This window comes from Dendrobates tinctorius, unplaced genomic scaffold, assembly GCF_039654945.1.
Source record: "Dendrobates tinctorius isolate UK_male_01 unplaced genomic scaffold, ASM3965494v1 ptg000030l, whole genome shotgun sequence".
NCBI classification, from domain to species: Eukaryota; Metazoa; Chordata; class Amphibia; order Anura; family Dendrobatidae; genus Dendrobates; species Dendrobates tinctorius.
This window is the reverse complement of record NW_027361698.1, coordinates 32,261,138-32,289,102: the sequence shown is the minus strand read 5'-3', so window position 1 is coordinate 32,289,102 and position 27,965 is coordinate 32,261,138. Positions and strand designations below refer to the sequence as shown.

Below are 27,965 nucleotides of genomic sequence, written 5' to 3'. Positions count from 1 at the left end.
AGCTCCAAATTTTATCTTCACGAGTAGGAAATTGCAATTTCTTCTGAGTGATATGTGGTGGAAAACGACGGTATTTGGGCACATGGCAGGGCTCAAAGGAAGAAGTGACATTTTGGAGCACAGACTTTGATGGAATGGTTTGCGGGCGTCATGTTGCGTTTGCAAAGCCCCTGATGTGCCTAAACTGTGGAAACCCCCCACAAGTGACCCCCATCTTTGGAAACTTTACCCCTTAGTAAAATATCTAAAGGAATAGTTATAGTAATGATACTAATTATTTTGCCTTTACTGGTGTATGAATATTTAATCTGGTGCTATGGTTGAGCTGTTCGGACTACATCTATGTATCAAGCCACACTCACTCCACACGCAAAGAGATATATATAAATTTTGATTTCTGTGTATCAAGCCACGCCCACTCCACAACCAATTGCTAATTATCTTTCATTTCACCAGAGCTGGCTAAAAGTGAAAGCGGAGCTGTGCTTGGTTGGTAAGAGCAACAGTTTTCCTTGTAGACAGTTGTGGTAACTGAGGCCTATTCATATCATTGCTATGGTGTTATCGTCCTTCTCTAAAGCTGGAAATGACACAATTTATTACTGTGCCTACACAGACTACCTTCTGACACAGACTGCAGGGGGTGCCCAGAATCAGGAACTTCTTTGTCTGTCATGAAGCACCTCATTAACTTATAAATTCAGACAGATTAAAAAAAGAAACAAAATGGATTTCTCCAACCCAGGTATCATTTTAATCGGTGTAATAGCTCCAACTTGACAAAATTGGCTCTGACTGGATGATGTGGGATATTAGGGGTAGTAGTCTGGTGGCTCTGGCTGACGGGATGATGTGGGATATTTGAGAGTGGCTATGCAGAGTGGGTGGGGCTATACAGTTTTATAGATAGATATAATCATTATAATTTGTTATAACTAACCACAGTTAGTTACTATGTTTGACAACGCCAGGCTCTTCAGCTAGTCAAATTATAAAAGTGTTGTGTCAACAGGGTAAAAGCAATTTTTATTAATTTATGGACGTGTGGTTCGCTTTAAAGTAATCCTTAATGCAAAGGCCAGGTTCCTCAGGGCAGGTTTCACAATAGTAAATTGGGTCTCTTTGGATTCCTATCTTGGAGCATACTCTGCACCTTTTTATGTTCTTCCCTTCCCTGTTTGGGGAAACTGTTGACCTGGTACAATGCGGGCACTATCTTTTTCAAAAGTACTGGGACCCTCACCTCCTTGAGTGCTAAATATTAGTGCCTTGATGACTACATCCTGAAATTGAAGGATGGTCCCCGTATTGCCTGCACATTGAAAGAGCACAAACGCATTATATACAATGTGATCTGTATAATGTGCAGTCAACTTTTTGTACCACCCTTGAGCTTTTCGCACGGCAGTCTATAGTTTGAGGACCTGATCTGAGAGATCTACCCCCCCCCCCCCCATGTACTTATTATAAGCCAAGATACAATCTGGCTTTGGGACTTGTGTTGAGGTACCTCTGACAGTGACAAGGTTGCTGTTGTCTGTGTATGGCAGGGGTCCTCAAACTTTTTAAACAGGGGGCCAAGTTCACGGTCCCTCAGACCTCTGGAGGGCTGAAATATAGTTAAAAAAACAAACAAACTGCACATATCTTATTTTGAAGTAAATTAAAAACAAAACAAAACGGGAACAAATACAATATTTAAAATTAAGAACAAGTAAACTTTAAATCAACAAACTTGCCGCTATTTCAATGGGAACTATGAGCCTGCTTTTGGCTAATGAGATGGTCAATGTCCGGTTCCATTTTTGTCACTGCTAGTTGTAACAAGTGAAGCAATTGTTCTTTAATGATATCAAGGTTTCCTAGGAATTCCAAATTGCTATTAGTAAAATACCAATATATACATCGCTACAAAAACAATATACCAGCAATAAAGTTGCCCACACAGACATACAGACTGCACTGCCCATCAATGCACCCTTGCCAGTCCATATCCTTTCAGCCTCACCAGTGCCCATATTGGTGGAACTCTGCTTTTACTTCAGGCTCAGCCTGGTGTGGTGTGAGTCCCCAGTTGGCAGTATAGATCCCCAACAGGGAGTTAAATGTCCCCAATAGGCAGAATAGGTCTACATGATAGACCCGACCCGGCATAAAAAAAAAATACCAGTACTCACCTATGTCCCCCCCCCCCCCCCCCCCCCCCCCGGTGCTCTGAAGAAGCGCCCGCTCAACTGTCTTCTGGCACAGGCGGTGTGACGTCATCATGATGACAGTCACGTGGTCTGTGCTGCGTACGCATTGAACTGTGGTCAAGTTCAATGTTGGCCGGGCCCAGGGGCCGGATAAATGTCCTCGGCGGGCCGCATGTGGCTCGCGGGCCATAGTTTGAGGACCCCTGGTGTATGGTGATCAAGATAAGGACATCACTCTTGTCCTTATGCTTTACCACCAGCATGCTGTTGCTGCATTGGGCTCTGCTTTTGCCCTTTCTAAGCAGTTGCCCACCTAGTGGCGTAGGGAGGCCTTCTTAATTTTTTTTTTTTTTTTTTCATACTATGACCAGATGCAGGACAGTGTCCCAAAATATAATTTCTGCTGCACTTACAGGGGTCCATCTGGCATGGTATTTTGTGTGACATATTGATGGCCATACAATTTTTTTCTTTGGCCACCATAAGGTCTATATTTTCCTCGGTGGAAGAATTTGAAAGTCCACGTCAGTGAGGCATCGAACATCAAATTGGATTCCGGGGCTGCCAATGAAATCTAGAATAACAGGCTGATAATAATGTGGTGGAGTCTCTTGGTACAGACTCTGATCAGCAGTGCTATAGATCAGAGTTCTGCGACCATGGGAAGAGCATGACTGCTCAGTGCAGGACACCGTGCACATGTAAAAGGTGCAAGAAAGTGTGCTGAGAATACAATAGGATTGGGGGGGGAGGAGCTGGAACAGGGATTTGGAAACTGCTGCTTCACAGATCAGGCAGAAGTGGGAGGATCACACAGGTCACCAATGATTTTCCTTTCTCTGAGAGGTATACAGGGGCTATACGCCAGATCTGGGGAAAAGATGGCATCAGAGTGGTGATCGCTATTTTAAATCCACCATTTTTTTTTTTTTTTTTTTTTTTTTGCATTGATTGGTCAGTAACTATTCAGCCAATAGTCCTCAAGAGTTAATCAGCAGAGGTGACATTGCGATTACTCATCGATTGTGAATGTAGAGTTGTGTAACTCCACACAGATGGTATAAAATATTATAGGTATGCTCACCTGATAGTGTTGTGACAGTCACAGCTCCTATAGCAGAATGTAAAGGCTACTGCCGGACCACCAATGAGTTATAATGTGATTTTTAAAATGAGGAATACGGTCGTTCAAAGATACGATCACACACAGACTTAAGGGCATGTCACACTAAGAGATATCGCTATAACTAGTGACGTTATAGCGATATTGCTAGCGATATCGCTGTGTCTGATACTTACCTACAACCGGCTCCCCCGCTGGTTATCGCTGATCGCACGAGAACGTTCAGGACTGTTTCTCGTCGTCTGCTTCCTGCGGCGCTTCCTGCTGTGACGACGAGCGACGCGTGGAGCCGGGCGGGAGGACGCAGGATTGCCTGGTGTGACAGGTAAGTAGCGACCCCCGTCCCCAGCGATGTCGCTAGTGAGATCTGCCTGTGTGGCAGCTCACTAGCGACCACTTAGCGATGTACCAGCGATCCTGACCGCGTCATATCGCTGGTCGGGATCGCTGGTACATCGCTAAGTGTGACAGTACCTTAAGCATGAATGAGGTTTATTTTTCAAAACTCTTCATCAGGTTCAAATCACATTGATCCATGGATAAAAATATTTATTTTATTTATTTTATTTATTTTTTTTTTGTTTGAATTGGCCAGTGAATTGTAATCATTAACTTTTGGTTAGCAGTGTAACATGTTGTGACTCCAGAACTGTCATGTCTTTTACACTACACAATATTACCTGTTCTCTTTTGTTTCAGCATTTGATAAGTACATGACCATCTCTGGGTACCAGATTGAAGAGAGCATTTGCCGGGAGACGTGCGGTAACCTAGAAAGCCTTCTTCTTGCCATAGGTAAGGATCTAGTCATTAAATTTTCTTTCTACTGTCTTCACATGATATAGCAGCTACTGGTAAAGCTATTAAAGGGGTGTTTCCATCTCCAAGATTCTATCCCAATATGTAGTGGGTGTAATACTAATATTTGCAAATGTCTCCAATTAAAAATGTAGTATAGTTCTCCTGTTGAGGTATGTCGCCTACCCCATGTGCAGAGTGTTGGAGTATCTTAGGATCTTTGAGAGGGGAATACTCAAGTCCCAGTCTGTAATTAACTTAAGAAATGTGTGGTTTTTTTTTTTTTTTTGGTTTTTTTTTTGTTTTTTTTTTTTCTGGAAAATATAAACTATAGGCCTAATTCTTGTTTACCCATGGTGTACTTCATAGACTATAAATTGAATATTTTATTTTTAAGGTTGTTTTAAATAGCCCGGTCTCTGGTCCATAGTGCAGACTTGTGGACATAAGTCCATTGTATCATATATGAAGATACAGGTGCTTTTCACAAAATTAGAATATCATCAAAAAGTTAACTTATTTCAGTTCTTCAATACAAAAAGTATTGGGACTCTATATATGTCATTACAAACAGAGGCTCTATTTCAAGTCTTTATTTCTGTTAATGTTGATGATTATGGCCTACAGCCAATGAAAACCCAAGTCATCTCAGTAAATTAGAGTAATTAAGAAAAACCCCTTGCAAGGGCTTCGTAAGCGTTGAAAAATGTCACTTAGTCTGTTTCAGTAGGCTCCACAATCATGGGGAAGACTGCTGACTTGACAGATGTCCAGAAGGCAGTTATTGACACACTCCACAAGGGAGGGTAAGCCACAAGGTCGTTACTAAAGAAGATAGCTGTTAGAGTGCTGTATCCAAGCATATTAATGGAAAGTTGTTTTTTTTAACTCTTTTTATTGAAGGATTCCACAATATAGTATATCAAACATAGAACATTACAATATAAAGTCAGTTATTCATAGTGACATAACTATATCACATTTCCAGTAATAAGAAACAAACATAACATAGTATTCTACACAATACATTATACCATTCGTTGTATCTTCTAGTTTACAGGGTCAATTTAAGGATCCGTGAGCTCGTATTAGGTCAGAGTATAAAAGATACACCTTCCAAAATTCACACAGATCAAAGCTTGCATGGCCTAGAAGTGATATACATCAGGGATTATATCTCGAAATCGAAGAAACCATAGCATTAGGAGCCAAGTGTGTCAAAGGGGAATCACACCACCTTTCCCAAATCTTATGGAACTTCTGGGAACATTTTCCGTTTTAATACAGGATGTTCTCGTAAGGTATTATATAATTTACCAATTTCTTCCATTGATTAATTGAAGGGGATCTCCCTCCCATCCATCTGAACACCACTGCCTTCCTAGCCTTAAATAAAACCTCTCGAAGAAATAATAATGAACCCACATTTCTTCATCCACAACACCCAGGAGACACAGCTCAGGAGTGCATTCAATCGGTATTCCCAATATTCGTTCCAATGTATATATGACATCATTCCAATACCCTCGTATACTGCCACAGCTTCAGATAAGGTGCCAAAAATCTGCCCCTGATTCCCCACATCTATGGCATTCATCCGTTGCCCTTCTACCGACTTTATGAAGTCTGTTTGGGGTCAAATAAAACTGGTGAAGAATATACAATTGGATTAACTTGTTTCCAGCTGGTGAGACCATCGTGTGCCTCCAGGGTGTCATTCCATTGTTCATCAGTGATAGACGGTATCAAATGGCGCCACTTTCTACAGCGAGCTGAGTGGATGCGATTTTAGAATTCGGTATAAAGAGAAGAAATCACCCCCGTAGGTCCCTGGGTGGATAATATTCCATAGGTCCCTGGGTGGATAATATTCCTATCAATGGATATTTAGTTAATCTCATTCTAGGAAGCGGGAACTGGTACATACGGCATGTCTCTGCTGCAGATATCTATAGAATTCTCAATATTAACCCCTTAAGCCCCAAGGGTGGTTTGCACGTTCATGACCGGGCCAATTTTTACAATTCTGACCACTGTCCCTTTATGAGGTTATAACTCTGAAACGCTTCCATGGATCCCGGTGATTCTGACATTGTTTTCTCGTGACATATTGTACTTCATGGTAGTGGTAAAATTTCATTCATATAACTTGCGTTTATTTGTGAAAAAAACGGAAATGTGGCGAAAATTTCCAAATTTGAATTTTTATGCCCTTAAATCACAGATACGGCACACAAAAAACTTAATAAATAACATTTCCCACATGTTTACTTTACATCAGCACAATTTTGGAACCAAAATTTATTTTTTTTGTTAGGAAGTTATAAGGGTTAAAAATTGACCAGCGATTTCTCATTTTTCCTCTTCGCCACGACAGCACCCACTGAGAGGGGATCCGCCCCCGGAACAGGAAACCTACAGAGAGATAAATGGGGCGGTCCCCCTCGCTCCCTCAGTTTGGTTTCCTGTTCCTGGAAAGGAACCCGCAGAAGAGGATGCCTGGTCTGGTAGCCGCCTGCGTGCAGAATATGAGCAGCAGGGGCCCCAGGACCGGAGGCAGCGTCAGGCGGAGAGGTGGATTTCCCCCCCCCCCCCCCCCCCCCCCAGAGCTGGTGTAATGCAGGTGAGGCTGGAGGCGAAAGTGGTGCCAAAGCTCACTGGGGGCATGCCGAGGGGGTAGATGCATTACAAACGCCATCGGGCGTACTGAGGCCGCGCGCCCCCCCCCCCAGAGTGGCAGAAGGGCTTGTGCGGTGTGTGCTGAGCGGCGCTGCTGGGAGTCATACCTGCGGCAGGAGAAGGCGTGGAGGGGGGGCGCAGACGTGCGGTGTCGCCGGCCGCTTTTTCATTTGCGGTGACTCAGCGTTCCAGGAGAGGCAACCCGGAAGTGGAGGAGGACTTCCGGGATCAGGCCGAAGGCAGAGACCGCGGGACAACGCCCGCGCATGCGCAGTAAGGAACAAAAAAAAAAAATGGAGGACGAAAAAAAAAAAAGAGAAGGAGGAGCAGCTATAGTAAAGGCTTTAAAAGGAAGCCACAGACACAGCGCTAGTGCGCAGTCATGTCGTCCTTAGATGACCCAGCTTCGCTCCCATTAGGTCAGCTAGTGGTATCCCCACTTGGCAGTAGACAGAGCAGTGCTACGAGGAGAACTAATAGCACCGGAAGAAGTGGCAGCTCTAGGAAGGAATCCAGTGGGCCTTCCAGGCAAGATGATCCGTTAGAGAAGAAACGTAAGGAAAAGAAGTCGTCCCATGCCTCGCCTCAGCCTGGGTCCCGGACACCGCAGCCGGTAGTTGCTGACGAAATTCACGGGTGAGTGTTTTTTGGTCAGGTTAGATAATTGATAGCCTTCTCTTTCTGGTCCATACCCCCTTTAGGCTAAAAGAACAGAGAAGGCGAAACATAGAGAGTGTGCCTTATGTTCGCAGCCCCTCCCGGATGGCCACCCAAAGAGATTATGCCAATCATGTGTTGAGGAGGCCTTGCAGGAGGAATCCTCACGAAAGAAGGAGGATATCCGGGCAATGATAAGAGAGGAACTACGGGCCTTAGGCGGTTCCAGTAGTCTAGGGGGTCACTCCTCCGTGAGAGAAATACATTCATCTAAAGGAGGAGTCTCGCTGGCGTCAAGGTCGCGTCAGATACCGGAGAACTAGATTCCGATAAGCCCCAGGAATACCTTTCCTCAGAGGACGAGGATCAGACGTGTTTCCCCACGGACAGTGTCAGTAATCTTGTGAAGTCTGTCCGAAATACCATGGGGTTGCCGGAGAGTAAGGACCCCAAGACCCCTCAGGACATAATGTTTGCGGGTATTTCCCGTAAAAAGGTCCGAGCATTCCCAGTGGTCCCAGCTGTAAAAGACCTAGTTAAGAGGGAATGGGAGAAACCAGGTCAGAGGACCTTCCTCCCCTTAACGTCAAAGCGTAAGTATCCCTTTGACGATGAGGAGTTAACGGCCTGGTCGAGAGCCCCCAAGGTGGATGTGGCAGTGGCCTCTACCTCCCGTAGATCCTCCTTGCCGGTGGAGGATTCGGGAACTTTGGCTGATTCTTCGGATCGTAAGACCGATACATTCCTCAAAAGATCTTGGGAAGCTTGTACGGCAGCCTTTAAGCCCGCAATAGCAGCCACGTGTACGGCATGGTCTATGTTGGTGTGGCTGAACGACTTGTAGGACAATATTAAGAATGTAGTAGCTAGGAGTAGGCTTCTTTCCTCTATGCCCCTCATTAAGGGAGCAGCGGCCTTCTTCTCCGACTCCTCCGCGGACACTCTCCGGTTGTCGGCTAGAGCGGCAGGACTGACCAATGCAGGCAGGCGGGCCTTATGGTTGAAGGGGTGGAAAGGAGACACACAAACAAAAACTAGATTGTGTGCTATACCCTGCCAGGGTAAATACATGTTTGGTACGGAACTGGATGAGATTTTGACAAAAGCGGGGGAGAGGAAGAAGGGGTTCCCTAACCCGTATGTTCCGTTCAACAGGAGGGCCTACAGGAAGCCGCCGTTCGGTAAAAAGACTTTAGACCCCAGGACCGCTGGGGAAATAAGGACCCCAAGCAAAGAGGCAACCTATTCGGGAAACGTCCCTTCAGAGGAGACAGATCCCGATAAAACCGTTACACCGGTAGGTGGCAGGCTATTAAGATTCAGCTGCCAATGGATGAAGGTGACATCAAACCTGTGGGCCCTAAGTATTGTATCATCAGGCCTAAAATTAGAATTCGTTCGGTATCCACCGAACTCCTTCTTATTGACTTCTATGAAGTCCCGATCACAGCAGGAAGCACTGGAGATGGAGATTGCGGTACTGCTAACTAAACAGGTCCTAGTGGAGGTCCCAGACGACGAAACAGGGATGGGCTTTTATTCTCTATTCTTAGTCCCAAAACCAGATGGCTCTTACAGGACTATAATAAATTTAAAGAAACTTAATACCTTCCTAAGACTAAGGTCGTTTAAAATGGAGTCGATTAAGTCTGCAATAAAGCTTTTGTTTCCCAGGTGTTATATGGCGGTCTTGGACCTAAAGGACGCCTACTACCATCTCCCCATATATCGAGGGCACCAGAGGTTCCTGCGGGTAGCAGTCTGGTTCAGAGGTCGGATTCAGCATTTCCAGTTTGCGGCAATGCCATTCGGGCTATCCATGGCTCCTCGGGTATTTACCAAATTAATGCTGGAAGTAATGTCGTATGTAAGGCTGAATGACACCCTAGTTGTCCCTTACTTAGACGACCTACTCATAGTGGGGAATTCTGTTTCATAGTGTGAAGCAAGAATAGCTAGGATTATCTCATCCCTACAAACACTGGGTTGGCTAATTAACTGGAAGAAGTCCAGACTAGAGCCAGTGACCTGTCAAAGGTTTTTGGGCCTGCAAGTAGACTCCGTAACTGAGGAGTGCTTTCTGCCAAACGCCAAAGTAATGGCCATAATCGACAAAGTACAGAAGGCTACAGGAGGACCCGTAATATCATTGAGACAGGGCATGTCCTTGCTGGGGTCACTGATATCGTGCATTCCAGCGGTGCAATGGGCTCAGTTCCACTCTAGAGAACTACAGTGGGCTATTCTGCAGGAGATAGACTGCAGGGGCGGCTGGAAGGGAAGATGTCCCTATCGCCCGAGGTGGTTGAATCCCTAAAATGGTGGTTAATTCCTTCCAATCTATCGAAGGGAGTACTGTGGTGGGTGACTCCCTCTAAGATACTCACCACGGATGCCAGCCCCTTAGGTTGGGGAGCCCACCTAGAGGAGCACATGGTACAAGGCTGGTGGCGTGAGAATGAAATAGAGGCCTCCTCTAATGTAAAGGAGCTAACAGCGATTTTTTTTTTTTTTTTTTTTTTTTTTTTTTTTTTTTTTTTACACGATATCTCACTTCCTCCCGCAGTTAAGAGGCGCCCACGTAAAGATCCAGACAGACAATACCACCGCAGTGGCCTATATAAACCGGCAAGGAGGCACACGGTCAATGCCACTGATGTTTATCGCGGGAAAGATTCTGGAGATGGCCGAGGTCCATCTTCTCTCCTTGTCAGCGCTCCATATAAGAGGAGTGGACAACTCCCGAGCAGACTATCTCAGTCGCCAGGCCCTATACCAGGGAGAGTGGGTCCTCAGCAGAGACGTCTTCGAAATGATAGCGTCAGAATGGGGCAGAACGGAGATAGACCTATTCGCAACCAGAGCCAACAGGCGCGTAAAAAGGTTTGCTTCTCTCTACAGGTCGGACAACCCAGATATTCTAGATGCCCTCCAAGCACCCTGGGCATTCCAACTAGCCTATGCCTTTCCTCCGATGGTGCTACTACCAACAGTAGTCAGGAAAATAAGACAGGAGAGGGCGAGGGTCATCTTGATAGCCCCGTTTTGGCCAAAAAAAACCGTGGTTTTCATGGCTGAGAGCCATGTCGGTAACCGACCCGTGGATCCTGCCGCTGCACCAGAATCTTCTCTCGCAGGGACCCTGCTACCATCCACAGGCCAAAGCCCTGCACCTAGCGGCCTGGAATTTGAAAGGGAGCTACTGAGGCAGAAGGGTTTCTCAAAGAACCTAATCAATACCCTGCTACAAAGCAGGAAGGAGTCCACGACAAAAATATATGCTAAGGTGTGGAGGAAGTTCCTGGCCTTTCACCCAACAAAACTAGCTGGTGAAGTACCCATTACGGCCATTCTAGAGTTTCTACAAAGAGGCCGAGAGCTTAGACTCTCAGTAAGCACTCTTAAGGTCCACGTGTCAGCCCTAGGAGCCCTGTTTAACTATAACGTGGCAGCAAATGGATGGGTGACTCGGTTTATCTCGGCCTGTCAACGAGCAGAACCGGTGCATGTGCCTCGACTACCAGCGTGGAACCTTACTCTAGTTTTGGATGCCTTCACTCAGGCACAGTTTGAGCCCATAAGCTCAGCATCAGTAAAGTGCCTCTCATTGAAAACGGCTATGCTGGTGGCCTTAGTATCGGCCAGGAGAGTGAGTGATCTTCACGCTTTATCAGTAGACCCACCGTTCCTGTTAACAACACGAGACAGTCTGATTTTAAAGACGGACCCGTCCTACCTGCCTAAACGGGCAACTAAATTTCATAGATCTCAAGAAATATGCCTACCTTCATTCTATGAGAACCCGTCAACACAGGACGAGGAGAAATATCACACCTTAGATGTGAAGAGAGCCGTGCTAGCCTATCTAGACAGGACCAGTCCCTGGAGGCAGAGTAGGTCTCTTTTTGTCTCCTTCCAGGGCAGCAGGAAGGGGTCTGCAGTTACATCAGGCACGATATCCAGATGGATTAGAGATGCGATCACAATGGCGTATCTGACAAAAGGAGAAGACCCTCCACTGGGGATTAAGGCGCACTCTACTAGAGCCATATCATCCTCCTGGGCCGAGAGGGCGAACGTCCCAATTGAACAAATATGTAAGGCTGCAACCTGGTCTTCTCCGTCTACCTTTTATAGTCACTATAGACTAGATTTGTCCTCTACCGAGGATCTAACTTTTGGTAGATCAGTCCTTAACACGGTGTGCCCGCCCAAGTGATTATCTCTGGAAATCTCTCAGTGGGTGCTGTCGTGGCGAAGAGGAAAAACTGGATTACTTACCGGTAATACTCTTTTGTAGAGTCCACGACAGCACCCGCTCACTTCCCTCCCGTAAGAATTTTTTTTCACACATGGGTCTCCTTGGTGGTGGAGATTATGATTTAAGTTAGATATGTGATTAAACTTAGTAAGCTTAAAACTGCATAGGGGTAAGATAGATGAATCGCCCAAACAGTTTGACTAAAACATGTATGGCGGTTCCTCCGTTGTTCTCGGTAACACAAACTGAGGGAGCGAGGGGGACCGCCCTATTTATCTCTCTGTAGGTTTCCTGTTCCGGGGGCGGATCCCCTCTCAGTGGGTGCTGTCGTGGACTCTACAAAAGAGTATTACCGGTAAGTAATCCGGTTTTTGCAACACCATTTTATTTTTACGGACCACATCACATTTGAAGCCACTTTGAGGGGTCTATATGATAGAAAATACCCAAAAGTGACACATTCTAAGAACTGCACCACTTAAGGTGCTCAAAACCACATTCAAGAAGTTTATTAACCCTTTAGGTGTGTCACAGGAATTTTTTGAATATTTAAAAAAAAAAAATGACCGTTTTAACTCTTTTTCACAAAAAATAATTCAGGTTCATTTTTTTTTTTTTATTTTACCAAGGGTAACAGGAGAAATTGGACTGCAAAAGTTATTGTGCAATTTCTCCTGAGTACGCTGATACCTGATATGTGGGGGGGAACCACTGTTTCGGTGTATGGCAGACCTCAGAAGGGAAGGAGCGCCGTTTGACTTTTTCAATGCAAAATAGGCTGGAATTCAGATCGGACGCCTTGTTGCGTTTTGGAGAGCCCCTGATGTACCTAAACAGTGGAAACCCCCCACAAGTGACCTCATTTTGGAAACTAGACCCCCCCCCCCCAAGGAACTTATCTAGATATGTGGTGAGAGCTTTGAACCCCCAAGGGCTTCACAGAAGTTTATAACCTACAGCCGTACAATTTAAAAAATCATATTTTTTCCACAAAAATGATCTTTTCACCCTCAATTCTTATTTTTCCAAGGGTAACAGGACCCAAAAGATATTGTGCAATTTGTCCTGAGTGCGCTGATACCCCACATGTGGGGGTAAACCACTATTTGGGCGCATGGCAGAGCTCGGAAGGGAAGCAGCGCCATTTGATGTTTTTGGCTGGAATTGAGATCGGACACCATGTCGCGACTGGAAAACCCCTGATGTACCAAAACACTGGAAACCCCCCACAAATGACACCATTTTGGAAACTAGACCCCCCCCCCCCCCCAAGGAACTTATCTAGATGTGTGGTGAGCACTTTGAACCCCCCCAGTGCTTCACAGAAGCTTATAATGCCCGGATGTGAAAATAAAAAAATCGTATTTTTTCCACAAACATGATCTTTTAGTCACCAATTTTTTTTATTTTCCCAAGGGTACAAGGAGAAATTGGACCCCAAAAGTTGTTGTCCAATTTGTCCTGAGTACACTGATACCCCATATGTGGGAGAAAACTACTGTATGGGCACACGTCTGGGCTCGGAAGGGAAGTAGTGATGTTTTGGAATGCAGACTTTGATGGAATGGTCTGCGGGTGTCATGTTGCTTTTGGAGAGCCCCTGATGTACCTAAACAGTGGAAACCCCCCCCCCCCCCCCCACGGAACTTATCTAGATGTGTGGTGAGCACTTTGAACCCCCAAGTGCTTCACAGAAGTTTATAACGCCTGGGCGTGAAAATAAAAAAATCATTTTTTTCCACAAAAATGATATTTTTGCCCCAATTTTTTATTTTCCTAAGGGTAACAGGAGAAATTGGACCCCAAATGTTGTTTTGCAATTTGTCCTGAGTATGCTGATACCCTATATGTGGGGGTAAAACACTGTTTGGGCGCATGGCAGAGCTTGGAAGGGAGGGAGCACCATTTGACTTTTTCAACGCAGAATTGGCTGGAATTGAGATCAGACGCCATGTTGCATTTGGAGAGCACCTGATGTGCCCAAACAGTGGAAACCCCCCAATTATAACTCCAACCCTAACCCCAACACACCCCTAACCCGAATCTCAGCCCTAACCCTAATGGGAAAATGGAAATAAATACATTTTTTTTTTTTTTTTCCTAACTAAGGGGGTGATAACGGGGGGGGGGGGGGGGGGGGGGGGGGGGGGGGGGGGCTTGATTTACTATTTATGGCGGTTTTTATGTTTGGCAGCTGTCGCACGCTAAAAGACGCTTTTTATTGTAAAAATATTTTTTGCATCACCACATATTGAGAGCTATAATTTCTCGTTCGCCTTATTGGGGGCAGGGCTGTGGAGTCGGTAAGCCACAGTTGCGACTCCGACTCCTGGATTTTATCAGGCTCCGACTCTGACTCCTTCATAAATGGCCAATTCATAACAACAAATTTACTGTTGTAAAATATTAAACATCGTGTTTATTCAGTTTCTCACCATCATATAAGTAATCATACCACTTAGAGCAAAAACTACATTTATTAGAATACAATTTAGAATATAGCAAATAACTTTTATAAACTTTTCTAAACTGTAAGTAAATATGCAATAAACACTTTTATGCAGTTAATAAGAAGAAATCTATAAATTTGTCCTCAGAAAAAGTATTGCCTCTGTCAGATCCTCCTTCATGGATGCCCTCAAATCTGATCTAATTATTTTGAGAGCAGAGAACAACCTCTCTACACTAACTTGTGTTGGTGGCAAAGCAGTAACCACTCGGGCAACATCTCTGACAATGTCAGGATACAGAGGAACCGCTTGTTGCACTGTTATTTTGGATGAACGGTCAAATTTCTCAATTTCTTTTAGTGCACATGAAAAATTCTGCTGAAATGTACTGGCTGTGTTCCTTGATGGGGATGACTCTTCTATGCGGGAACGCTTTGCACTGTCCTTGTGATCCAAATATTTTTCAAAATTAAATTCTTCATCAGTTGATGATGAGGGTGAAGATGTGGCAGGACGACCAAATTCTTCTTGTTCCTCCTGACTGTTCTGCAACCCTTTCATCCTTACTGCTATTTCAAACAGAGCTTCTTTTCCTTTACTTAGCTGTTGATCATCTAGAAGAATCCGATGCATTGGGTCTACATAAACAGCTGCCAAAAGAATGTTATTTTGTAATAGTAGCTCCTCTCTCCGTTTCATTGATGTAGCAATGCCACTTGCAATTAACCCTCCTCTTTGGGACAGGCGAAACATCAGGTTCTTCCACTCCTTTAAGAAAATACCTGGAGTTAAGTCCTCTGCTTGTAATTTTTTAGTCACTGTAAATGGGTGCTCTAGCAATTTTTCCAGCTCAGTCACCTGATTCCACTGACTTTCATTTAGCGTCAGTTGAGGGTTAGCCATGTCTACAAGAAAGGTTTTCAGTTCAACCAAGCGCTGAATCATTAAGTAAGTACTGCCCCATCGTGTGGCTTGATCAATAATTGCCCCTTTTCCAGCACGTCTCTTCAAAATTGAGTCAACTTTAGGGGTTCTGACAACAGTAGCCAATTTTCTCACCTTGCCAATCGGTGCAGCAGCATGTCCTTCTTGCAGACTGTCTCTTATAGCCAGCTGTAGCGTATGCACAACACAGCACATGTGATGAATGAAAGAACATATTGACAGTTTCAACACGATCATCTGAACTATCATGTTGCTGTTCATTTGAAGCCACTTCAGTTTGCTCCTCAGTTAGAATACTGTGTTCCTCTATTTCAAACATTTCTGTGTCTGTGGACCCAGAATGTTCTTCTAGCTGCTGGTCACCATCATTACTCTCAATCATTAGCTTAATAGTACTTATCATATTTGAAGCATTGTCAGTTACGACAGAAAGAACTTGCTCTTTTTTAAGTTCATAGTCTTGCAGAACCTTTTCCACCAAGACCTGGAGAAACTCACTGGTGTGATGAGCTTTGGTGTCTTTTACTGCCAATGTCTTGGTAACTATTTCATTTTTGTCACAAACCGGACATTGATGGCAAAATAGTTCACTCTGTGACGTGTGCAGGCATCCATTTTGAGAAACAGAAAGCATCCCTTGAGAGTTTTTTTAAGTTCTTCCTTTTGTTTAAAAGCTTCTTCGATTACTAATTTTCTAATACTCTCTCTCTCCAGAGAAACACCAAGCTTGCGGGCCATTTCCCCATTCAGACACATAAAAGCTGGTCGTGAAAATAATGAAATAGGCACACTATCCTTTACAACAAGCTCTATGATCTGTTTTTTAAATGTATCTACTGTCATTGTCACAGTAACTTTGTCACTGACAAAATATCTTGCAACTGATGGCTGCAAAGTTCTCTGCTCCTTTGTTTGGCTGGAAGAGCTGGGCACTGGTTCATTGGTTTGGATGCAGTCTTTCTCATCCACTGCTTTCAGTACTTCTGGATGAAAGCGCTGTAAATGTCTCTTTAGATTAGAAGCTCTGGTAGGAGCATTTTTATCTTTGCCTGAATATGCACTCATCTTGGCTTCACAGCATTTGTTTTCGTCTGGATCATTTGTCATACACTGACAGACATAATGTTTTCTATCTTGAGTGATGGTGAAATGTTCAAATACAGCTGATTTAATGTCATGCTTCTTTGACATTCTCAGGTTTTTAATTCTGCATTCACAATCCAAATGACAATTGTTTTTCCTAAAAACAATTGTACAAAATTATTGCCAGGTCGTACAACTGATGTAGTGGTCAGTAATACTGTTATTATTCCTCATGTAATCACAGTTAACTGATGCAAAGTTTGTTGAAAGGATAATACTTCTTACAGTCTTCCTCTTCTGAGTAGCAGGCAGCTGTGAGATGCTTGGAAGACGTACACCTAGTATGATCTAGTCTAGAGGAGGAGCTTTACTACTAAGAATTTGCAACACATTTTCACTTTCAGTTTCATACATTGTAAGTAGGGGGGTTGGGGCAGCATGAGGTTAACCAAGTATAAGATTAGATAAGGGCAGTGGAGAACAGTGACACACAAGAAGTTAGACATGTCTCTATCTCCAGCAGAACTGCTTATCACTGTTGTTCATAGTTTGATAGAACATATATATTTGAGTAACATTTATAAAATTCATATGAAAGTTCAATTATGAAATATTAATACATTTTTTTTAAAGCTGGAGTCGGTACATTTCTTCCGACTCCAACCAAAACTGACTCCGACTCCACAGCCCTGATTGGGGCGCACAGAGACCATGGGGTGTATGCTGCTGCCATTAGGAGGCTGACACTATGCACAAAAAAAATGTTAGCTCCTCCGCAGTGTACACCCCACCGACGGCAGGAAATTCCTCAGTTTAGCTTAGTGTCAGTAGGAGGTGGACACAGGTCTTTCATTAGACCCTTATCTACCTCGATGTGCGTCGTTTTCTTTTCAGGTTTTGCAGAGGGATACAGAGTGAACGGTCACATCTGTAGTCCCACAAGGAGGCTATGAGTACAGCGTGAACTGCCACCCTGTATCCTCATAGGTCTCCCGAAAGGACCAAGAGCCTGAGCACGGACGCGTGTCAGGCGATCCAACTGGTCCCCGTCTCCCACCCACTCGCCCACCAGAGCCTGTCAGTCCGGAAGAGACGCGGACATCCTTCGGCTGGATGATAGAGGTACCTCTCTCTCCACAGGTAGCAGAAGACACTGAACAGCGGCAGGACTAGAGGGTAAGTATAGGACCTCGAGCCCTCAGCAGCCTCTTCCTTTCCCTGAATTCCCCGGCTGCACTTACCTCAGTGCTTTTCAGCAGCCGGGCTGCAGTCAGACCTCCTTCATCCTCCCCGGCTGCACTTCAGCGATGGTTAGCAGCCGTGCTAGTCATGGCTCCATTGAGGAGCGATCGCCGTGGCAGTGCGGCGCTGTCGCCGCCCTGCGCTTCACGGCGGCTGCCGCATCTACTACAGGCCCCGGCTTCAGTTTGGGCCTACTTCGGCGTCGCGGCCACGCCCCCCGCCTTCTTCCTCAGACGGGCTTCTCTCCGCCCGTTCTAAGTCCGCCCACCGCTCTCTTCCTCGGGCTCTGCGCTCCAGGGGCGGTGTTCAGCCCCCTAGACTGCCTATAGGCAGCGGGCGGCGCCATCTTCCTCCTCCTTTCTGCGGTCAGCCCGCCCCTTCCTCCCTGTCGGATCAAGGAAGCGCACGCTTTTCTACCCGGCTTTTCTCAGGCGGCCGCCATTTTTTCTGCCTGTCAGCCGGACTCCGTCTTCTTCCCCATCGAGGGCTCCGCAGATCCAAACGAGTGGTGCAGCATTGGGGGACTCAGCAAGCGTTTGCTGGAAGCATCTACAGGGTACTGGACCGTGAGTAGGCTCTGCTCTGCAGACTGACACCCTCCTCTGCCTCCTGTCCCCCAACTGTCCGGCACTACCTCAGGTTTCACTATGTCAAACTCCAAATCTGACCGTAGCTGCCCTGCGGCTCCCTCCTGCACTCTAGTCAAATTCTTTGCATGCTCTTCTTGCAATCTCAAACTTCCCTCAGGTCAGTCCACTTCCCTATGCCTGAACTGTAGCAATCCAATTCAACCTGACGCCGCCCAGGAGCCATCTAGGGCCCCAGGTGAGAGTGAACCCCCCCATGCCCGGCTGGGCTTTGTCTCTATCACAGTCAGTGGCAGACCTCACCTGGGTGTCTCAGTCCCTAGTAGCCCTTCTGGATAAGTTACCCCTGGACACCTCTACAGGGTCCAGCAGGCCTCAAGAGGTTCCATCTGAGTCGGCCAGCGTTAGTCGCAAAAGACCCAGGCAGGATCTCCAGCCGGAATCCTCTCCTCGCCCCATGTCACCACATCGTCCTTCTCGTCAGCCTCCCTCCCGGGCCTCCTCTCCCGAGGCAGGTGAGGCGCTCTCGGACAGGTCATCTGAGGGGATCTTAGAGCTGGATTCGGACCAGGAGGCGAACATGAGGGTTACTGTACAGAACCTCATTGCAGCGATCCATCATACCTTCGACATTGCGGACTCCCCTGCGAAATCCTCAGATCAGGAGGTTTCGTTCAGATGGGAGGAATCACCCTCCAGGGTATTCCCTCTGCATTCCGAGTTTGGAAAGATTTTTACCAGGGAAAGAGAAGATCCGATCAGACGCTTTCAAAGAGGAAAGCGTCTCGGCCTTCTGTACCCGTTTGCTAAAGAGCTCACGGACAACTGGTCTGCCTCTCCCTCGGTCGATCCGCCCGTGTCCAGGCTTTCTAATAACACTGTTCTCCCGCTTTCAGGCGTGGCGTCTCTAAAGGATTCTAATGATAGGATTATAGAATCCCTAGTGAAGTCTGCCTTCGAAGCGTCTTCGACGGCGGTATGCCCAATCTTTGCTTCAACCTGGGCAGCAAAGGCCATAGCTACTTGGGCAGAGGATCTTCGTCAGGGCTTCCTAGAGAACGCACAACCAGATCGATTGGCCGATCTCGCCAATCAGATTTCCCATGCGGGGGATTATCTGCTTTCTGCTTCTTTGGATGCGGCATCCTGCGCAGTTCAGGCGTCAAGCAATGTAGTGGCAATCCGACGGACAATTTGGCTCAAGGCCTGGCAGGCGGACTTGTCTTCTAAAGTCTCTTACTAATCTGCCTTTTCAGGGAGTGGGCCTTTTTGGTTCCCAATTGGACCAGATTATTAAGGATGCCACCGGAGGCACGAGTTCTCTCCTGCCTCAGTCCAAGCCTCGCAGACCTCCACTAAGGCGTCAGTTTTGACCCTTTCGGGCTTACCGCCGTTTCAATACGGCGGAGACCTCCTCTAACCAACAAAGACAGCAGGCACGCCAAGATAGGAAGAAAGTTTCCTTCAGACCCACTCCCTCCTGGCGCTCCCACTCTTCGCAGAGCAGACCATCCAGACCCAGATCTGGACGGTCCACATCATCATGACTATCCTCGGACTCCCGAGGGTCCCTTCCAATTGGTAGGTCGACTCCTGTTCTTCAAGGACGTCTGGCTGGCCTCAGTGGAGGACGCTTGGGTCAGGGAGGTTGTATCGTCAGGATACAAGATAGTTAGTCTCTCTTCCACGGGATTGTTTCTTCGAATCCCGTCCTCCAAAAGATCCAGCTTTGATCCCGGGGTTCTTTACGGCCATCGACTCTCTCCTCCGTGCCGGGGTGATTGTGCCCGTTCCCGAAGCAGGGCGGTTTACAGGGTTTTATTCAAACCTATTTGTCGTGCCGAAAAAAGACGGGGCGGTCCGACCCATCTTGGATCTCAAGCTGCTCAACAAGAGAGTCCGTCTTCGCCACTTCCGGATGGAGTCGGTTCGTTCGGTAATCGCTTCCATGGAGGAGCAGGAATTCATGTGTTCAATAGACATCCAAGATGCCTATCTACATGTTCCCATGTTCTCCGGACATCAGAAGTTCCTGCGTTTTGCGGTTCGCCAGGAACATTACCAGTTCGTCGCGCTGCCCTTCGGTCTCGCCACCGCTCCCAGAGTCTTCACGAAGATCGTGGCTGCGTTGATGGCCTTGTTGAGGATCAGAGGTCTCGTTCTTTTTCCATACCTCGACGATATTCTGATCAAAGCTCCCTCTTTCCAACAGGCACGCCTAAGTTTGACGATCGTCCTAGACACTTTCCAATTTCGGGTGGATCGTCAACAGGAAAAAGTCCTGTCTGGTTCCTACTCAACGTCTTGTGTTTCTGGGCCTCCTGTTCGACACTCGTCGGTCAAGGGTCTTTCTCCCTCAAGAGAAGATTCTCTCCCTGCGGCAGGATGTACCATCACTGCAGACCACACGATTTCCGTCCCTCCGAACAACCATGAGGGTCCTGGGAAAGATGGTGGCGGCGATAGAGGCAGTTCCCTTTGCCCAATTTCACGCCAGACCTCTCCAACACGCCATTCTGTCGAGGTGGAACTGGTCGGCTCTATCCTTGGATCGCCCTGTTCGTCTTTCAGGCCGGATCAAGCGGTCGCTCAACTGGTGGTTGACGTCACCTATCATCCTCTTGGGGCAGTCTTTTCTTCCCATTCACTGGCAGATTGTAACAACGGATGCCAGCCTCCTCGGCTGGGGTGCAGTATTCCGCAATCACACTGTTCAGGGTCGTTGGTCGACTCAGGAATCTGCTCTGTCGATCAACATCCTAGAGATAAGAGCGATCCATCTGGTTCTCGTCCACTGGGAGAGGCTCCTCAGGGGACTGCCTGTCCGGATTCAGACAGACAATGCCACAGTGGTGGCATATGTCAACTGCCAAGGAGGGACACGAAGTGTCTCAGCCCTGGCAGAAGTGTCCAAGATCCTTCGGTGGGCAAAGATTTCGGTACCGACAATCTCCGCAGTACACATTCCCGGCGTAGACAACTGGGCCGCCGATTTTCTCAGCCACGAGGGTCTCGCGGCAGGAGAGTGGTCCCTACATCCGGAGGTATTTCTTCAGCTCTGCCGTCGTTGGGGAACCCCTGACGTAGATCTGCTAGCTTCTCGCCTCAACAGGAAAGTCCCACAGTTTGTATCCAGGGCTCGAGATCCTCTCGCAGTGGGCGCCGACGCTCTGGCCATTCCTTGGTCGCAGTTCGAGCTCCCCTACCTGTTTCCTCCCCTGCCTCTTCTTCCCAAGCTGTTGAAGGTCAAAGCAGAAGGAATTCCAGTCATTCTCATCGCCCCGAATTGGCCCAGAAGGTCTTGGTTCGCGGACATTGTCAACCTTCTCGCGGACGCCCCCTGGAAGCTTCCAGACAGGGCAGATTTGCTGTCTCAAGGCCCGATTTGCCACCCCAATTCTCGACCGCTCAATTTAACGGCGTGGCTGTTGAGACCGAGGTTTTGAAATGAGCAGGATTCTCCGGTCGAGTAATTCATACCATGATCCGAGCCAGGAAGCCATAATCTTCCAAAATTTACTACCATACTTGGAAGGCCTATTTCACTTGGTGTGAGGCCAATAACATCGCGCCCATGTGCTTTTCGCTCCCTCCGTTCTGGCGTTTCTTCAGGCAGGGGTGGATGCGGGGCTTGCTCTCAGTTCCTTGAAGGGTCAAGTTTCGGCGCTGTCCATTTTATTTCAGAAGACGTTGGCCTCCCGCCCTCAGGTCAAAACCTTTCTTCAGGGCGTGGCTCACACGGCTCCTCCGTATCGAGCGCCCGTGGATCCATGGGATCTTAATCTGGTTCTTGAGGTTCTGTAAGGTTCTCCTTTTGAACCTCTCAGGGATGTTTCCCTTTCTCTCCTTTCTTGGAAGGTAGCTTTTCTGGTGGCCATCACTTCCATCCGGCGCGTGTCGGAATTGGCGGCTTTCTTGCCGCTCTCCTTTCTTGGTACTTCACCAGGACAAGGTAGTTCTGCGGCCTCCGCCCTCTTTTCTTCCGAAGGTGGTGTCCTCCTTTCACCTCAATGAGGATATTGTTCTGCCGTCCTTCTGTCCGAGTCCAACTCGCCCTCGGGAGCGGTCCCTGAACAAACTGGATCTGGTCAGGGCGATGAGTCTATCTGTCTAGGACGACTTCCTTGCGAAAGACACTCTTTTCGTCATTCCAGATGGGGCGCGGAAAGGTCACCCGGCCTCCAAGGCTACTATTGATCGCTGGATCAGATCGGCAATTTTGGAGGCATACCGGCTTGAGCATCGAGTGGCTCCTCCGGGGATCAGAGCGCACTCTACCCGGGCAGTGGGTGCTTCCTGGGCGGTACGCCACAGAGCTTCCGCGCTGCAGCTTTGCAAAGCTGCAACCTGGTCATCTGTTCACACGTTTGTGAAATTCTACAAAGTCCACCCCTATGCTTCGGCGGAAGCCAGCCTAGGTAGAAGGATTTTGCAGGCTGCGGTGGTGAGTCCGCTGGCCTGATGGAAGTTTGTTTCCCACCCCAGGGACTGCTTTGGGACGTCCCATGGTCTGTGTCCACCAATAAGGCGAACGAGAAAACAGGATTTTTGGGTTGCTTACCGTAAAATCTGTTTCTCGGAGCCTTCATTGGGGGACACAGCACCCTCCCATGTTCTTTAACTCCTGTTCTTCCTTTGGTTGATTGGTTACAGTTGAGTTGTTTGTTCTGTTTTCAATCTATTCTGTTGCTTCTCCTACTGTTTTCTCACTAACTGAGGAATTTCCTAGCGGTCGCTGGGGTGTACACTGCGGAGGAGTGTACACTGCGGAGGAGGACCTAACCTTTTTTTTGTGCATAGTGTCAGCCTCCTAGTGGCAGCAGCATACACCTCATGGTATCTGTGTCCCCCAATGAAGGCTCCGAGAAACAGATTTTACGGTAAGCAACCCAAAAATCCTGTTTTCCGTATTTTGACCCACTGAGTCATGTTAGGTCTTATTTTTTGCGGGACGAGTTGACGTTTTTATTGGTACCATTTTCGGGCACGTGACTTTTTTGATCGCTTTTTATTCCGATTTTTTGGGACGCAGAATGAACTAAAACCAGCGTTTCATGAATTTCTTTTGGGGGGGGGGGGGGTGCGTTTACACCGTTCCGCGTGCGGTAAAATTGATAAAGCGGTTTTATTCTTCGGGTCAGTACAGTTACAGCGATAGCTCATTTATGTTTTGTCAGTTTTATGCAATAAAAACTAATATAAAAAATTATTTTTGCATCGCTTTATTCTGCGAGCTATAACTTTTTTTTTATTTTTTTGCGGATGACGCTGTATGGTAGCTCGTTTTTTGCGGGACAAGCTGACGTTTTCAGCGGTACCATGGATATTTATATGCATCTTTTTGATCGCGCGTTATTGCACATTTTGTTTGGTGGTATGATAATTTATTTTTTTGCGTGGTTTTTTTTTATTTTTTAAGGGGTTCGTTAAAGGGGTTAACTAATGGGACAGTTTTATAGGGCGGGTCGTTACGGACGCGGCGATACCAAATATGTGTACTTTTATTATATTTTTTTTTTTTTTTTTTTTTTTATTTTCAAATTGGGATATATATATATATTATATTTTTTTTTTTTCCTAATTTATTCAGCGATTTTTAAATTATTTTTACACTTTTTTTTTTTTAACTTTTTTACATTGTCCCAGGTGGGACATCACTGTCCTGTGACAGATCGCTGATCTGTCACATCACAGATCACTGTGACAGATCAGCGATCTGTCACAGGCACTGCTGCAGACTTCCTCATGCCTGCGCTTTGCAGGCAGTGAGGAAGTCGGCTCCCTACAGGCCCCCGAAGGTCCCCGTCGCCATCTTGGATCTGGGGGCCTGTAGGGAAAGAGCCCCCCGCAGCAGTGCTGCACATTGCGCTGCTGTGGGGGGCTCAGGGAAGCACGGAGGGAGCCCCCTCCCTGCCGATGCTTCCCTTTAACCCCCGGTACACCACGATTGTGTTTGATCGCGGTGTACAAGGGGTTAACGTGTCGGGGGCGGTCTGTGATCAGCGGCGATCACCACGTGGGCGCCGCTGATCGCTATGACGTACTATCCCATCCCTGGGAATTAAGTCCCAGGGCACATGGACGGGATAGTACGTCTGCTGACAGAAAGGGGGTTAATGGAAAGTTGAGTGGTAGGAAAAAGTGTAGTAGAAAAAGGTGCACAAGCAAAAGGGATAACCGCAACCTTGAAAGGATTGTTATGAAAAGGCTGTTCACAAATTTGGGGGAGATTCACAAGAAGTGGACTGCTGCTGGAGTCATTGCTTCAAGAGCCACCACACACAGACACATCCAGGACATGGGCTACAAGTGTCGCATTCCTTGTGTCAGGCTACTCGTGACCAATAGACAACGCCAGAAGCGTCTTGCCTGGGCCAAGGACAAAAAACTGGACTGTTGCTCAGTGGTCCAAGGTGTTTTCAGATGAGTGAGACCTTGATTTCCAAATGAAATGCAAAATTTAGAGTCTGGAGGAAGAGTGGAGAGGCCACAATCCCAGCTACTTGAGGTCTAATGTGAAGTTTCCACAATCAGTGATGGTTTGGGGAGCCATGTCATCTGCTGGTGTAGGTCCACTGTGTTTTATCAAGACCAAAGTCAGCACAGCAATCTGCCAGAGTTTTTAGAGCACTTCATGCTTCCCTCTGCCGACAAGCTTATTGGAGATTGAAATTTCATTCTCCAGCAGGACTTGGCACCTGTCCACACTGCCAAAAGTACCAATACCTGGTTTAAAAACACGGTCTTTGATTTTGCAGCAAACTTGCCTGACCTTAACCCAATAGAGAATCTATGGAGTATTGTCAAGAGGAAGATGAGCGACACTAGACCCAACAATGCAGATGAGCTGAAGGCTGCTATCAAAGCAACCTGGGCTTCCATAACACCTCAGCAGTGCCACAGGCTAATCGCCTCCTTGCCACGCCACATTGATGCACTAATTAATGCAAAATGAGCTACGACCAAGTATTTAGTGCATTCGCTGAACATACATTTCAGTAAGCCAACACTTCGGATTTAAAATAATTTCTCCTACGCCTCATTGGGGGACACAGAGACTGTGGGTGTTATGCTGCTGGCCACTAGGAGGACACTAAGTAAACCAGAAAAAAGTTAGCTCCTCTCCTGCAGTATACACCCTCTCGCTGGCTGAGATTCTCCAGTTCTTGCTTAGTGTCTGTAGGAGGCACTTGGGTCTGGTTTCAGACCCCACCGTTTTAATTTTATTTTTGAAATTTCTGTACATTTACATTTTTATTTTTTAATTAACGGAGTGAAGGGGGCGACGGTTCCTTTCTACGGCCCGCTCTCCCCTGAACCAACAACAGGCAAGCACGTGGAGTAACCCTTCACGTACACTTTCCTGTGACGTATGGGGCTGATTCCTCTGATGATGGTTCCCTTATGGTCGGTACGCCAACGGATACGAGGGCAAGCGCAACAGGATGTAGCACAGGAGTGCATGGAGCAGACCTGAACAGCGCTTTTTCGGATGCCCTGAATCAGCCCCAGAGCTCTCTGTCCCCCTGTCCAGAGGGAGGATCGATTGAGCAATACCCCCCCTGTAAAACCTCCAGCTCTGCTACATCGCCTGGAGGATGAGACTGGAAGACCCTGAACAGCGACGACCCGACTGAGCACAGGAGTGGAGGTATGGGGTTGGGTCCTTGTACCGATCGCGGCGGCGCCCCCCCCCCCCCCCCGCCCGGCGCTTACCGCGGGGAGGCCAGAAATTTAGCCCCGGCCGCAATTTGTATAGCCCCGCTATCGTCGCGCTCCCTCCTCTTGGCGCCTCATTCCTAATGAGATGTGCACTTCTAATCTCGGGGGCCATCTCTGTTACCTCTGCTGCAGTTAACCCTTTCAGCAGCAGCCGAATTACTGGTGACGCCACAGGGCCACCATTTTCCTCCTGGGGGACATAACACAGGACCGTGGGTAAGCTGCATCTGCCCTCAGATTAAAGCTTGACCCTTTCCCGGCGCATTCCCTGCAGCTGCAGTCACTCTGCCGTTAACCCTTTCTGGAGCGCTATGCCTCACTCACAGGGCTGCTAAGAAGCACACTGCGCTTTTCTACCATGTGTACCACCACAGCGAGCCTGACTCTCCAGTGCTCAAGCTAATCCGTTATGCACGGACCGCGACCCGGCCTGCGCCCGAACCGCGCCCCGACCTGCGCTCCAATGCCCCTCGCAGCCGCTGCTGACGGGCCTCCTGCGTCTGGTACCCCCAAGTGGACTGCGCCCCTGTCAGTCGGTGGAGCCTCTGACCAAGGCTATATTCTCCCTCCGGGAGGACTGTCTCTGCCAAAGCGGGCTCATGGCGCGTCCCCTAGTCGCGTTTGCGCATCAGCGACTCCTGTCTCTTGCTCACCCTCTCCTGAGGTTCCCAGCGAGCATAACTCTGATTTGGTATCTGTCACGTCAGCCCCTCAGAATCCCCCAACTGTTCAAGAGTCGCTTGATTCTCTTATAAAGTAGAATCAGTCAACATGATTCTGAAGTTGAATGAGGAAGAATATTCCTGCTCCTGCACTCCTTATCTCATTAAAGGAATAAGCGTGTGCGCTGGTATTTACCAGCCGTCCAGTATCACAGAGATTAGCCACATAAGTGGTTCACTGGGCAAAAGGTTTACTCTGGCTAAAAACCCTTTTTGATTCAGACCTAATGAAGGATCGATTACAGTTCCCTCCGGTTGACCCTCCTCTACCGCGTCTTACTTCCACAACGCTCCTATCTGTTTCTGAGGGTTTCTCGGTCAGAAACCCCTCCGATCGTCAAAATGACTACCTTGCCCGTTCAATTTTCCCTGATTTCTTCTGCACTGGTGTACCACACGGCCAATCCCTGATTGTAGGCTGGCGGTTTCATTTGGTATTTATGCACCTGTGCAGCTGCCATTTTACTTGGGTCCGCTGCACCCTGTATTAGTGCAGATGCATTTAGGCCTGTCTGGTTTGTATCTGAAGCCCTCAGGGAGTAGACACCGAGGTCCTCCCTGAATCAAGGGAGGTCTTTACCCACAGTAAGATGGTTGGTAGTAACCTCTGACGCAAGTCTCCCCAGTTGGGGTGCGGTCCCTCGTCATCTCATGGTTCAGGGTCATTGGTCAACCCGAGAGTCACGTCTCCCCATTAACATTGGGAGATAAAAACAATCAGATTAGCTCTGAGTTTCCACAATCTCTTCGCAGGTCTCCCCATCAGGTCTCAATCCCACAACGCCACGGCTGTAGTGTATATCAACCGTCAGGGAGGTTTTCGGGGTAGGATGGCCATGCCCGAAGTGAGTTTCATCTTCCATGGGGCCGAGACCAACCATTTGCCCATCTCAGCAAGCCACATCCCGGGCTCGAAAAATTGGAAGATAGATTTTCTCGGTCACCGAGGCATTGCCTCGAGTAGGTGGTCTCTTCATCCGGAAATCTTTCAGCAGATTTGTCATCGTTGGAGGACTCTGGATGTGGATCTCATGGCCTCAAGACTAAACAACAAGGTCTCTTGGTCCATTTTCTGATCGCGCGATCCTTGCGCCATCAAAGTGGACGCTCTAGTTCTGCCATAGCTCCGGATCCGGCTCCTGTAATCCCCCTCCCCCCTCTTCCCTTGTTTCCAAGGGTCATCAAGAGGATCAGAGCGGAGGTAGAGCCAGTGATCCTAGTCGTGCCAGACTGGCCGAGCATGTTATGCAGAACTAATACAACTAGTCGCCGACGTCTCCTGGTGACTTTCATATCATATGGATCTACTCTCGCAGGGTCCAATTTACCACCAGAACTCCGGGGTCCTGTCTTTGACGGCGTGTCCGTTGAATCCTGGTTTTTAGCTCAGGCTTGGTTCCCTCACGACGTGGTTTCCACCATGATTAGTACTAGGAAGCCTGTGTCCATGCGCATCTATCACCGCACCTAGATAACCTTCCTTTTTTGTGGTGCAAGGTTC

At 47.5% G+C, this 27,965-nt stretch overlaps 1 protein-coding gene across 3 annotated transcripts in view; it reads left to right on the top strand.

Moving 5' to 3' along the window:
• The window catches only part of ANXA5 (annexin A5), an 89,579-nt gene that overhangs the window by 54,194 nt on the left and 7,420 nt on the right, over positions 1 to 27,965 (top strand). For 2 of the 3 annotated variants that reach the window (XM_073572004.1, XM_073572003.1), the window contains exon 10: positions 4,018 to 4,113. In XM_073572004.1, the coding sequence (XP_073428105.1) occupies positions 4,018 to 4,113 (96 nt within the window). Of the gene's footprint in view, positions 1 to 4,017; positions 4,114 to 6,708; positions 12,069 to 27,965 lie in introns of those variants that run through there. The other variant, XR_012231530.1, reaches the window with a different exon arrangement.